Below are 13,299 nucleotides of genomic sequence, written 5' to 3' on the forward strand. Positions count from 1 at the left end.
TTTTAAAGCAAGGAAAAGAGTTTAAGCAACCTTCATTTTAACTTTTAGTTTATTCACAGAAAAGGAAATGGCTGGTAGTAACAAATGAATTTTATGAATGAGCTGTGTTATCTAGCCAAGTTCTAATTCTAAATACCTGTGGGAATTTTCACCTCTTGATCATCTTAAAAGATTGATAGGAATTATTTGGGTATTTCTCAGTATTATTCTCATTTTTAAAAATTAATTAATTTATTTATTTTTGGCTGCGTTGGGTCTTCGTTGCTACATGCAGCTTTCTCTAGTTGCAGTGAGCGGGGGCTACTTTTCATTGCAGTGCGTGGGCGTCTCATTGTGGCATCTCATTCTCTTATTGTGGAGCATTGCCTCTAGGCACGAGGGCTTCAGTAGTTGTGGCTCACGGGCTCTAGAGCACAGGCTCAGTAGCTGTGGCGCATGGGCTCAGCCGCTCCACACATGTGGGATCTTCCCGGACCAGGGTTCAAACCCGTGTCACCTGCATTGGCAGGCGGATTCCTAACCACTGCGCCACCAGGGAAGTTCCAGTATTATTCTCATTTTTAAAAGAATTATATAATTTAAAAAATGACTAGCAAACATATTCTGGTAACTTAAACTGTGCCAAACTAGTTGATATCTTTAAAAGGGAACACAAGCCTGAAAATGTGGGCCTAATTCTTTAAAAATCCACGTGCTACGCTCAATGACAAAATGAAATCTAATCACTCAGTACTAGTTTCCATCACTTCAGCTACTCTGTCAGTTTCTACATTTTGCCTCTTGGTTTTGGTCTAGAACTTGTGGACTTCTGCCTAGCTTTGGTTACTATAAAGTAACCAAACTTGCTTTACCTTTATATGAGTCATAACTCTTGACTTTGGACTTGTTTAAACTCTCTGTGCCTCAAATTCATTATGTGTAAAATGATGCTAAGAAAAACTTCTTATGATTTTTATAAATATTAAACGAAGAAGCATATGTATACTACCCCTAGAAGATATTCAATGAACATTTATGTCCTTTCCCTAAACTCTTCTTAATCCCATTTTAAGACTTCCTCTCAGAATAAAAGTTGAAATTCGTGTCTGTTTTCTATTATAAACTCCATCCAGTGCCTTTTGCTGTAGGCTTGTAGTGCCCTGGGTAGAAACCGTGCTTAATGCCAGGTACTTGGATTTTTCAAAAGAGTAGAAGTTGACAGTAAGGACCTTACATTGACAGGAACCAAACATAATAAAAATATCCTGTGCTATTGATGCAGGAAGGGGAACCTCTTCCAGGGCCCAAGGATGAGCTCTTGTCTAACACTCAGAAATGAATTGCCCGAGGAGACACACGTGCTGACAAAACAAGAGACTTTATTGGGAAGGGGCGCCCGGGCAGAGAACAGCAGGGTAAGGAACCCAGGAGAACTCTGCCACGTGGCTTGCAATCTCAGGTTTTACAGTAGTTGGGTTAGTTTACTGGTTGTCTCTGGCCAATCACTCTGACCCAAGGTCCTTCCTGGTGGCGTGAGCATCACTCAGCCAAGATGGATTCCAGTGAGAAGGATTCTGGGAAGTTGGTAGGACATATGGACTAGAGTCTCCTCTCTCCTTTTGACCTTTCCCGAATTCTTCCCATTGGTGGTAGCTTGCTAGTTCCACATTCCTTACCAGGATCTCCTGTTGTAAGATAACGCATGCAAGTGGTTACTACGGTGCCTGGCCAGGGCGGGCGGTTTCAGTCCCCTAACACTATGATGCCAGATATGACCCAACTCCAAATGTATATTTAGTTTGAGTTTAAACTCCATCAGAATTTCAAAGAGAGATACCCATTATGTATCCAATGATGGAGGGCATTAAGGGAAGAAGAAATAGATGGCTTCATAAACCATTTTTCTGACCCTAACTTTCTTTCTACCAAACTTCTTCTGGGCTTTGGACCATGTGTTGGAACTTGAGTAAGTGAGGGGTTGGGAGTGAATTCACTGTACATATAATGTATATATACTATATGTACATACATGCACATATGTATTCATCTTTGTATACATGTATGTAACGATCAAGTTACCGATGAAACATTAATCACTGTACTTTGATAATGTGATAATTTTGGTTGAGGAAATGAATCCTTTCCCAGTTATTCTGGTATCTTTGTACAGTTTTGTTTTTGTTTGTTTTAAAGAATGTCAACATCAATCTTCTTTTCTTTTTTTGACATTAAAAAGGGTGACATTTGAATGTTGAAGTTCTTCTCACTCCCAAGACATATTAAGCCTACTGTATCATATTTAAGTGGTTTCTCCATCTCTTTCCCAATAATTTTAATGCCATGAGCATTGTTTTCTATAGTTCTTTGTTACATTTGTTTTCAGCTGGCACATGGAAGTGTTTTTAGAGAACATAAAAAGACTTGTCCTTATTGAGAAAGTTCCTGACCCAAGAGAAGCATTTCCTTCAAAGAAGGATGAGTTTTTAATGTAAAAAAACTTTCCCTAAAATTTAGCAATTTCTCTTGAGACATGGAAAACTTTTTAGTGTTATAAAGTATATCACCTTTGTGTGCCAACTCTCTCTTATGACATTGAAATCCTCAGATCATGTCAACCACTTTCCTTTCCTTGTTGAGCTATTGCTAAACAGAGGTTCAGGGAAAGGACATGTTTTAGCAGGTATGGAAACATTTCCAGGACACTCATGTACAGCAGCAAGTCTTATAATATTATGGGCTTGAATAGACTGTAAATCCTCTTTGCAGTTCTTTTTCCAGATTGGCTTTTGAGAACACTATAAGCTAAATTATACAACTTTCTTTGATTATTATTTCCCAAGATGTAATATAAATTTGCAGAGTCTGTGGCAAATAACCGTCTATAACAAATCATTTTCTTTATGTAGGTACAAATATAATAGTTTCAAGATATCTCCATTTATGGCCCGCTCTTCCCAAAGATAATTAACATGTTAACATCTAAGTTTCTATAGTTTTCTTCTCAACAGTACTTTTTTGTCAAAGGAATGATAGCTGTGCTAGGTAGGAAGAGGTGATGGAAAGGTACTATTTAAATATTACTTCTATTCCCTGAAAAATTACTGTACCCTACCTTTGCTGTTTCCCATGCCTTCTGAGTTTTTAATGACTAGTTAAAATATCAAAGAGCTGTGGGGAGAAAAACAACTGAATCTCAATGAATACTAGAAGGACTTCCCCGATGAAAATAAGGCTATGCGTTTGGGAAGACTAAGAGATAACTTAATTAGAACAGAATCAAAAGAACTGGATCAAAGGACCTGGAGCTACCACTGACTGTGTTCTTAGGCTATGAAATTCATATTTCTGTGCCTCAGTTTTCTCACCGTTAAGGTGTTGGACTAGATGAATACAAAGGCTCTTTCAAATGCTAATAATCTGTGATTAATAGTAGCTCATTCCCACTTTTTCCTTGATACTCTTCTGAGGTCCAAGAGTTTATATAAGGTAGCAAAATGGATACATATATAATGTAATGTCCCTAAACTTATTTGAGCAGCAATGCATTCCTATGATCCAGCTCCTCATTTTGCAGACATATAGGGAAGTGAAGTGGCTTGCTCAAGTGCACATGTCTAGTCACAAATCAGAGCATCACAGCAGAGCAGTCACTTATCTGCAGTCCAAGGCTGGTTCTATTAAATCAGGTTTTCCTGACACTTTTCATTTATTTATTGTGTATGTTAAATTATAACTCCTAGATACAAGGGTTGTATTTTTTCTATGTAATTTACTATACCCATAGCTCTGTATAGTGTTAGGAATCCAACAGTGCTTAAAATAAATTAATTAATTTGTATACTGGCTCTTAAATTTCTTATCATTCACATTTTTTGGTCAGCTAGAGACTGTACCCCCCCCCAAAAAGAAATGTGCTTATGAGCTGTTCCAGAAACTTCTTCAAAATTTCAAAGCAGAGGATATTACATGGGAGTAGGAAAGATATTGCTTCTGCAGCCTTTCCCCTTAAACCAACACAACCTCATTTGCATCTCTGACTTGTGTAATCCTGGCAGCTTCCAGATGGCTTGGCAGTGTCTCCACGTTAAAAGATAGACCGCAACCTATGGGTCAATGAGCAAAGAGCAGTCTTGGCTACTCATACAGAAATGGGGAGAGATGACTGTGAACTTGTAACTTCCTTGCGTCTTGGAAAATAGAGCCTAGATGACACATTATTCCAAGACCAGAATTATGCACCCCAAAATCTGCTTGAGAGGTAGAAGAAGGAGCCAGAAATCTGTTAGAACTTGAGTGGGTGATTTGTATTTATCTAGTGGGATAAGCCTGTTACACAAAAGGCTTTATTAGACATGCTAAATTACATTGCTTAGCTGTTCGAATGCCTGCTAATCCTCTAGGCAAATGCATTTCCTTTCCGCACCTTACTTGGTGCAGTCTTTCCTGTGAATAACCATCACATTTTATTTGTATTTCTCATATGACACACATTCACCTTTTCCTCCAGATGTATTTTTCACCAACTGTTCAGTTCCCATATATTTATTGAGCATGTTAGAGACCGGGGTTGAGATGTGCAAAACAGCTCTGGAACCCCAAAGAGCTCACCTTTCAGGGGAAGGGACAGACACAGAAACTTAGGTGACTGTTTTCTAAAATCACTCATATTAAGCAATGAGCATCACAAGGCAGACAAAATGTCTTATTCTCTTTTGCGTCTCCCAGAGGTTAGGTGCTCAGTAAATATGTGTTGAATGAATGAGTAAATATCTTATAAGGCTTCTAGGAGAATATATTCTATTTCATTAATTAGTGTAGGCACCTGCCTATTCATTCAATGACTTTTTTTATTGTGCCCAACCCTATTTTAAGTGCTGATACAGTCTTCATTTCATTTCAATTTCTATCACAAAAATAATACATTTTCTAATTATAATTATGTAAGTATATTTAACATCAACATGGCAATTTTTCCACCAGTTATTTCTTCAATCAATATTTCTTTTGTGTAAATGAATTATTTCCAGATTGTCTTTTTAGCTAGTTGTAGTTCCAAAGAAAGCAGTGAAATAAACCTCTGAGATGAAACTTGTTTGCATTGATTGATTCTAGTTCATAATCCTCTTGGTTTTATTACTGTCCATTGAGTTACTAAATGTTAATTGATCATTGTGACCTTACAAATTATCTTTTTAGAGTATGTTTTAGGTCATAAATAGAGAGTAATCACTTTCACGTGAAAGAGAATGGAGATACAGTTTTGGCAGAAATAGATTTGATTAAAACAAACCTATATTCTTAATACATTTTTAAAATTATATAATTTCTCCCAATTATAGAAGTAATACGTCTTCATTGTAGAAAACTTGGAAAATGCCGAGTATATAAAGAAGAAAGAAGGCACTTAGAGGGGTGTTTATACTTTTTATACAAATTTGCATTCTGATTTTCCACTTAACAGTGTATTGTGTGCATTAAAAAAATCATTTCTAAAGCCCTAAGAACTGGCAAAATTTGAGTAAATATGTGAAAAGTCATAAGACTACGAGGTTCAGAGAAATCGTCAATGTAAAATACATGAAACTACTTGAAGTTTCACTTCAGGGTGTTCATTAAAGCTTCCTTTAAAAATAAACCAAGATAATAAGTTTTTAAAAACCTCTATTTCCGCTGTTGAAGAAATTATGTGCTATAGATGTCAGGTGATCTGGTTTTTTCTATTTGAATACTTGCTAAAGAGATCACTAGGCGGAAAAGTTTTCTAAATCAGAAATTAAGAACAAAAAAAGAACAAAGGGAAATTATTTTACTTCATTCAAGGTCTAGCATGTTACTTTCCAACTTCCTTTTCATTAGTAGCATAAAGAGATCGCAGTTCATACAGTTAGATGATTTGGATTTACTTAGTCTCCATAAGCCTCAGTTTCTCCTGTGTAAAAGGAAGGGGATAAAATTAGAAGAGATTTAAATTCCCTGGTAGTGAAATACATATATGAAAGAGAACACATGTATAAATATATGTGATATTAAATATTCATATGTATTATATATAAAGACATATATAAAAGAAGATATATATTATATTATATATATATATATGAAGATAGGCCTATAAATCTATATACCTGATACTTATCCTCTATATTGGAGAACCATATTTAACTTATAAATCAAAACCCTGAGTTTGGTTGGTCTTATTTTGACCATCAATACCAGATAACTAGTAACTAGATAATTAGTTGGTTCCTAAAAATCTTGTGAGAAAGAATATTGGATTAAAAGTCAGAATACTTGGGCTTCCCTGGTGGAGCAGTGGTTGAGAGTTCGCCTGCCGATGCAGGGGACACGGGTTCGTGCCCCGGTCCGGGAAGATCCCACATGCCGCGGAGCAGCTAGGCCCATGAGCCACAGCCACTGAGCCTGTGCGTCTGGAGCCTGTGCTCCACAACGGGAGAGGCCACAACAGTGAGAGGCCCGCGTACCGCAAAAAAAAAAAAAAGTCAGAAAACTTGATTCTCATCCTAGCTCTGTTATTAATGAATTATCTTTCCCTGGATAAGCCACTTATCTTCTCTGGGTTTTCTCTTTTTTTAAATAGGGTGGTAGACTAGAAGTCCAGTAATTTCCATCCTGGCTCATAAAATATGATTGTAGGACTAATCCAGTTCAATAATTCATTGGTGCTATTTTCTAAAAATTGTTCTATCATCCTAATAGTCAAGCAAAGTGTCAGAAAATGAGGTGTATTTAATCCAACACTTGTAACAGAATTTTTATATTATTTAAGGAATGTGAGCCAAGTGAACTAAAAGATATGCACATTTACATATAAAAATATAGTATATAAATATTAAAATATATGTATGAAAATATTAAATTTATATTCACATATAATTACCATTTTGTTGAAGGAAAACAATAAGTAAGCAAAATACAATAATTTTTAAATTTCCTCTCATTTCTTAATTCCTAATCCTGTTTTTTGCATCATTACATTTTGAAGAAATAGATTTTACCAAATCAAGTCCTCATCCATTTATTCATTCATTCATTTCATATTATTTATTTATTTATTTTGGGGTACGTGGGCCTCTCACTGCTGTGGTCTCTCCCGTTGCGGAGCACAGGCTCTGGATGCGCAGGCTCAGCGGTCATGGCTCACGGGCCCAGCCGCTCCGCGGCATGTGGGATCTTCCCGGACTGGGGCACGAACCCGCGTCCCCTGCATCGGCAGGCAGACTCTCAACCACTGCGCCCGCCACCAGGGAAACCCTCATATTATTATTTTAACTAAATTATGTAGAGTACTAACTGTCAACAATGTTACAGATACTAAGCCTACTGCATGATACCTATATAGAAGGGTATGGTTCCTACCTTCCTTCAGTTTAGAGCCTATTGGAGAAGAAAGACATTTAACCAATGATGATACAAAAATGTAAATCTGAAATTGCAGTGAAAGACAAGATTGTAAAAGAATGCAGACCTAATTTGGACTTGGAAGTCAGGAATGATCTGCCTGAAAAAAATGACATTAGGCTGAGGCTCCAGGGGTGAGTAGGAAGGAATTAACCAGGTCAAGAGAATGAGAATAAGCATTCCAGGCAGACGGAGCAGCATATACAAAAACCCCGAGAAAGGAGAGTTACAGAGATAGGAAACTAGAGGCCTGCACCTTCTGAGCCAGTGGGGACCCTAGAGAAGTGGGCCTTATAGACCCAATTAAGTTTTGGATTTTATTAAAAGAATACTTGGGATTTCTGCAGTCATTTAAGAGATAGTAATATCACCAGATTTACATCTTTCAAAGAGAACTCTAACCTTATATTACAAATCAACTAAAGGAGTACAAAAACTAAAAGAAAACCAATTGGGGACTTGGCAATAGTTTCAATGAAAGAAAATTAAACTAGGGTGATAACAATGGAAATGGTAAAAAAGAAACAGCTTCAAGACACATATTGGAGAATAGACCAAACTCGGTAATGGGATAAATATAAGTAACCAAAAGAGAGGTAAATGGCAAAGGTGATAATCCGATTTGTGGGATATGCAGGAGGGTGGATGAAGATGGCATTCAGTGAGTTGAAGAAGACCAGATGAGAAACATGCTTGGGAGCGGGGCGGCTAGAGGTCACTCTTGATCAGGCTTATAAATCATTTTAAATAGACAGTTGGAGAGGTGAATCTGAAGCTCTGAAGAAAGCCTTAGAGAAATAAATTGGAAATCATCAGCATATAAGTGGTATTAAAAGCTGTGTGTGTGTGTGTGTGTGTGTGTGTGTGTGTGTGTGTGTAGATGAGAAAAAAAATGATGGCAATATTATATAAAGGCCCAGAGCTAGTTCTAAAGGAATTTAAGCATTTAATTTTGAGAGAAAATGAGATGCCAGCATATAGGAGTTAGAGAAAAAACAGCCAAAAAAGGTGAAAGGAAAAAACAGGAATATATAGTCACAGAAGCCAAGAAAAGAAAGTATTTCCTAAAGGTCATCATGGTCAATATTGCTGAATATCAAGTAGTAATGGAGTTTGTGGAGTTCATTGGACCACAAAAGCAATTTAAATGGAATAGAAGACACAAAAGCTGATTGATGAGTACATGAGATGGGTTGAAAGGATGAGAAATTAAAAAGATTAAATTAAAGGAAACATACACAGTTAGCTGTTTTGAGAAGCATGCCTGGAAAAGGGAGTAGAAAGAGTGGTAAATAAAAGATTGTGAATTAAAGATGGATGAGATCAGAGCACGTTTGAAGGCTATTGGGAAAAGTCCTTTAAAAAGGAAGATGATCAAAATTCAATGAAGAGGGAAGATGAATAAAAATATGAGCCAAGTTGTGTCACTCCTCTGATTAGAATAAAATATATATTCCTCAGCCTGCTTTAAAAAATCTTCCTTGAAGACTCCTAGTTAAATCTCCAGCCTCATCTCATGCCATTCTTCCCTTCTTTCTCTTCCTTAGGTATACAGTAAGAATTCTCCCAAGAATTCCAGGTTTAGAACCTTTGCACAGGCCGTATCCTCTTCCAGGAATTCTCTTCCCTCTGCAATTTGCCTAGCTCGTTCTTTTCCATCAAAGTTTCAGTTGAAATGTTCTTCCTGACCATCCACTGAATCCAAAACAATCTCCAAATTTTCATATGTCTGGTTCCTTCTTGTCATTCAAGCCTCAGTTTCAGTATCCTCAGTGAAACCCTTCTGATAACCTAATGTAAATTAGTAACCCCCCCCATTCCCTTGCCATCACCCTGTGAATTCTTAGCACAGCACTTCTTATGCCACATTTTATTGTTCATGTGCTTGTTTATATGTTAATGGTATGTCACTTCTCTCTAGAATGTAGACTATGAAAGCAGGGATCTCATCTTACTTGCTCAATGCCGTATTCCCAGAAAGTGTGATTGTGTTTGGCATATAGTAGGTGCTCAATAAAAGTTTGTTGATTGGTTGAGTGGTAAGTTTAATTTACAGGTCGGTCTTCTTAGAAAATATCTAGAAATTAAAAGGCACATAATGGAAATTTTAATCAAATTCAGTCTAAATATACAGGTAACATATTAGAGGATTGTAGTGAATAACACTATTATTTAAAAATATTCTAGAAGACTTATTTTTAATAGAAAATCTTAATGATTCTATACCTCTTATAATAATATTAACTCTAATTTTCATGCATCAGGTATATACAATCTAATAGCAAGAGAAAGTTTTCCAGAAGTACTTTGCTATTAAAAAGTAGCCAGCCTAATATAAACAATTTACTACGAGTAATCCATTTGGTAGATAAAACGTAAGTATGAAGCCAAGAGTATATTTACATTCAGCAAGCATTTATTAAGCCATGCACAATCCTAGGCATATCGGATTCAAAAATGAATAAAATGCAATAGACTGATCTCTAATAATTCAAATATGAGTAAGTGAATAAAGATATAAAAGTTAACAATACTGTGTCTTAAAAAGGCTATAATAGGGCTTCCCTGGTGGTGCAGTGGTTGAGAGTCCGCCTGCCAATGCAGGGGACACGGGTTCGTGCCCCGGTCTGGGAAGATCCCACATGCCGCGGAGCGGCCAGGCCCGTGAGCCACGGCCACTGAGCCTGCGCGTCCGGAGCCTGTGCTCTGCAACAGGAGAGGCCACAGCAGTGAGAGGCCCGCGTACCGCAAAAAAAAAAAAAAAAAAAAAAGGCTATAATAGAGTGTGAACAAAATAATGCGGGGCCAGTTTGTTTTACCACCTCTGGACCATGGAACCACACATTTGAATTTAGACACTATTCAAAAGTTTCCATTCCTCCTAGGGGCAAATGGTTAATAAGAAATTCAGTTACCTTGGATCTAACATCTTTCCCCAAATCAAGTGAAAGTCTTTTTCACAAAGAAGGGGGAAAGAGAAGGTTATTTTTCTGCCAGTGTTTCAATGGAGCAATTAAGCTTTGTCTGTAAGATGAAGAGGTTGCCATAAGAAAAGAAGCACAACAACAAAAAATACTGTGCTCAATGGTTGTGCAATGCCAGCTCATTATTTCTGGAAGGGGCTAAAGATTAGAAAATCACTCTTCTTGAGTTGTAATAGACCTGTAAAGCTGAGTAACTCAGAAAGTACTGAAAAGGAATACTGGGGAAAATAACAAAAATAAATAGCAATAGAAATCGTGGTAAGCTAAGCATGACCTTTGGAAAAAGAGGAAAATTTTGCATATCTAAGAAAATCTCATCACAGTCCTCTCTGTAAGATTAAAATGATTTCAGTATTTTTCCATTTATTTAATGCAAACAGGTATGGCTTGCTCTGACAAAACATCCCATTTCTTATTTAGGTATTATTATGCAATCAGAACATCAAGTTTATGTTGGTTGTTCAAAGTCATTCTTAAAAGACCAAGAATAAGAACTAAATATAATAATTAGAAACGTTTGCATGCCAGAGATCCTTTTCTTCTAAATATTTCTTTGGGCTTACAGTCTCTGTCAAAGGATTGGGAAGCACTGTTATAAATATGGCTCATTCAAACATTAATGAGGAAGCAAATCATTCAACTTTTAAAAATTGCAGCATCTATTTCGATGTCATTTATCAGCTGTTCGATGAAAGAATGAGGCAGAAGCAGGCAGAGAAGTATTTCTGAATCCTGAGTTTTCTGAATGAAAAAGAAGTATTCCTCTATGCATAATTTCTTATCTTGTTAATACAACAGAATACAGCTATCTTACCAATTAGTATAACATTTAGCACATAAAGTATTAATTTCCAAAATATTTTGAAATCTTTAAGAGAATAATATCTTAAAAATAATAGGTAAAAGCAATATAAATACAAATTTGTCAACATTAAGCTAGCGAGAAATATTTCTGTATCTTCCAAAAAAAACTTTGAGTCATTAAAGCAATGTTAATTCTTTTATCAATACTTTTTTTTGCCACAATAAACCAATGACTAAATACTAATGACTATGTACTAAAACATAACATAGAACATTGTGGCTGTGTTTTTGCTTTTCTCAGTGTGTATCTTTTAGAAAGCAAGAGGCTATTTAAAGAAAAGTATATTGTTTGAAAATATTTTATACTTGAAATAAAATGCTGTTTTACCAGAAGTTTCCAAAAGGAAAATAAAGAAAATTGTATTCTGCTTTTTTTTTTTTTTTTTTTTTTAACCACTATCAGTCTATTCTAACACATGCAAGTAGCAACTTTCAATTTCTGGCTCTATCTACGTTATGCTGCAAAGGACTTTTTCCTGTCCACCATTTCACCTTGAGCAGGGGTGCCTCATTTATAGATTGCTCTGGATTCAATCCATTTTGCTGCATTTTAAAGTAAAAAGAAAAAAATTGGTTAAAAATTGCTCCGTCTTGTTATGACTGGCCAGCTGTAATATACTTTTACAAATTTGAACCTGCAAAAGGTGGTGTGTTTTCAAGTTATTGCTTAAATTGTCTCAGGCTACAGGTCAAGGTCATATTATTCAATTTTCCTACGTTTATGATCTCGACACATTTTATATTTAATTTTTTGTGGAGAATGATTTGTCTTTACCCCGAGCTGTGTTTGTGCTAGGCCATAAAATCAGGTGATGACCCCGCAGAATCCGTGGGCACCTTAAAGAGACTACAGAAATTGGTTTGGACCAAGAAAGCCAGGGTGCCGAGTCTGAATGAGATGAAACCTACATCAATAAATCTCCGTAAGTAAGAGCTCAATGAGCTGATAAAAACGTTTTGAGGAAGAATTGGGGTAGCATATATTAATGAAGGACATTTTGATAAGGCCTTAAAGTCATCATTAAATGTTGAGTTTTTTGGGGTATTTTTTTGCCAAGTTATTTGTGAAACAAATATCCTTACACTGTTCCTGAATTTCATCCATGACATTCCCTTTCCCCTTTCCTTCAGAACCAGACTCAGAGGAAGAGTAAGAGAAAGCTATGGGTAAAGCTCAACAAGAAAATAAGGGTCAACATTGTCCACTGTTCCCATTCCTTGGCCATAGAAAACAGTATGATTCAGTTTTGATGTGAGTGCAGCTAATTGGCAGATCGTGACATGCAACTTTGATTTTCATTTATTTACAAGAATGAGCTATTAATCATAATCTTTTGTTTATACCAGCTAAGCATTTGAACTTAAATAGATTCGACCATATGGCACAATTTACTAAGGGTAATATATGTTTCTATTTTCTATAAATGTTTTATATACTAACAGAAATTTCATCAGACCCTACACTACATGCAAATATAGTGTAATCAACTTTACAGGACCAAAGATTGTACCTTTTCCTTTTGTTTTCTCAGTCTTGTTCTTACTTTTCCAAAATATTTCACCATGAGACATACCACATGAATAAATCTCTTTGCAGATTGATACTAAAATAGAGAATTTTAGGATACCAAAAGAATTTCCAAAAATCTCTACTGAGATTTCATTCTTTTAAGTAAGGCAAAGATTTGATGTGCTTCTTTATGATACTCTCTTCTACACATGACCTCAAACATTAAAAATATTTAAGAATAGAAACATACCATATCATGCTTATAACATGTGGAGAATTTTTTTTAATTTGTATTTTTTCTACAGTGTCTTTCAGTACACTATTTGCGTGTGGCTTCCAGTCATTCCAGTCAAACTGGCTTTAATCATTATATATGCCTTCAAAAAATTTTAGGTAAATCTGTTTTTACAAAACCAGTCACTTAATATATCAAAGATTTACCCTTTAAAGAAATGCTATTGTAGGGCTTCCCTGGTGGTGCAGTGGTTGAGTCCGCCTGCCGATGCAGGGGACACGGGTTTGTGCCCCGGTCTGGGAAGACCC

The 13,299-nt window shown here is 36.2% G+C and overlaps 1 protein-coding gene across 1 annotated transcript in view; it reads left to right on the forward strand.

The window, feature by feature from the left end:
* Positions 1 to 13,299, forward strand: part of LOC113618368 (putative uncharacterized protein ENSP00000383407) — a 47,517-nt gene that overhangs the window by 33,829 nt on the left and 389 nt on the right. The window contains exons 6-7 of the mRNA XM_027102464.1: positions 12,043 to 12,169; positions 12,378 to 12,498. Of these exons, the coding sequence (XP_026958265.1) occupies positions 12,043 to 12,169; positions 12,378 to 12,400 (150 nt within the window). The 3' untranslated portion in view covers positions 12,401 to 12,498. The remainder of the gene's footprint in view (positions 1 to 12,042; positions 12,170 to 12,377; positions 12,499 to 13,299) is intronic.

The sequence above is a fragment of the Aethalodelphis obliquidens genome, unplaced genomic scaffold (assembly GCF_003676395.1).
Source record: "Aethalodelphis obliquidens isolate GAN/ISIS:26980383/991018 unplaced genomic scaffold, ASM367639v1 scaffold1, whole genome shotgun sequence".
In the NCBI taxonomy this organism is placed as follows: domain Eukaryota; kingdom Metazoa; phylum Chordata; class Mammalia; order Artiodactyla; family Delphinidae; genus Aethalodelphis; species Aethalodelphis obliquidens.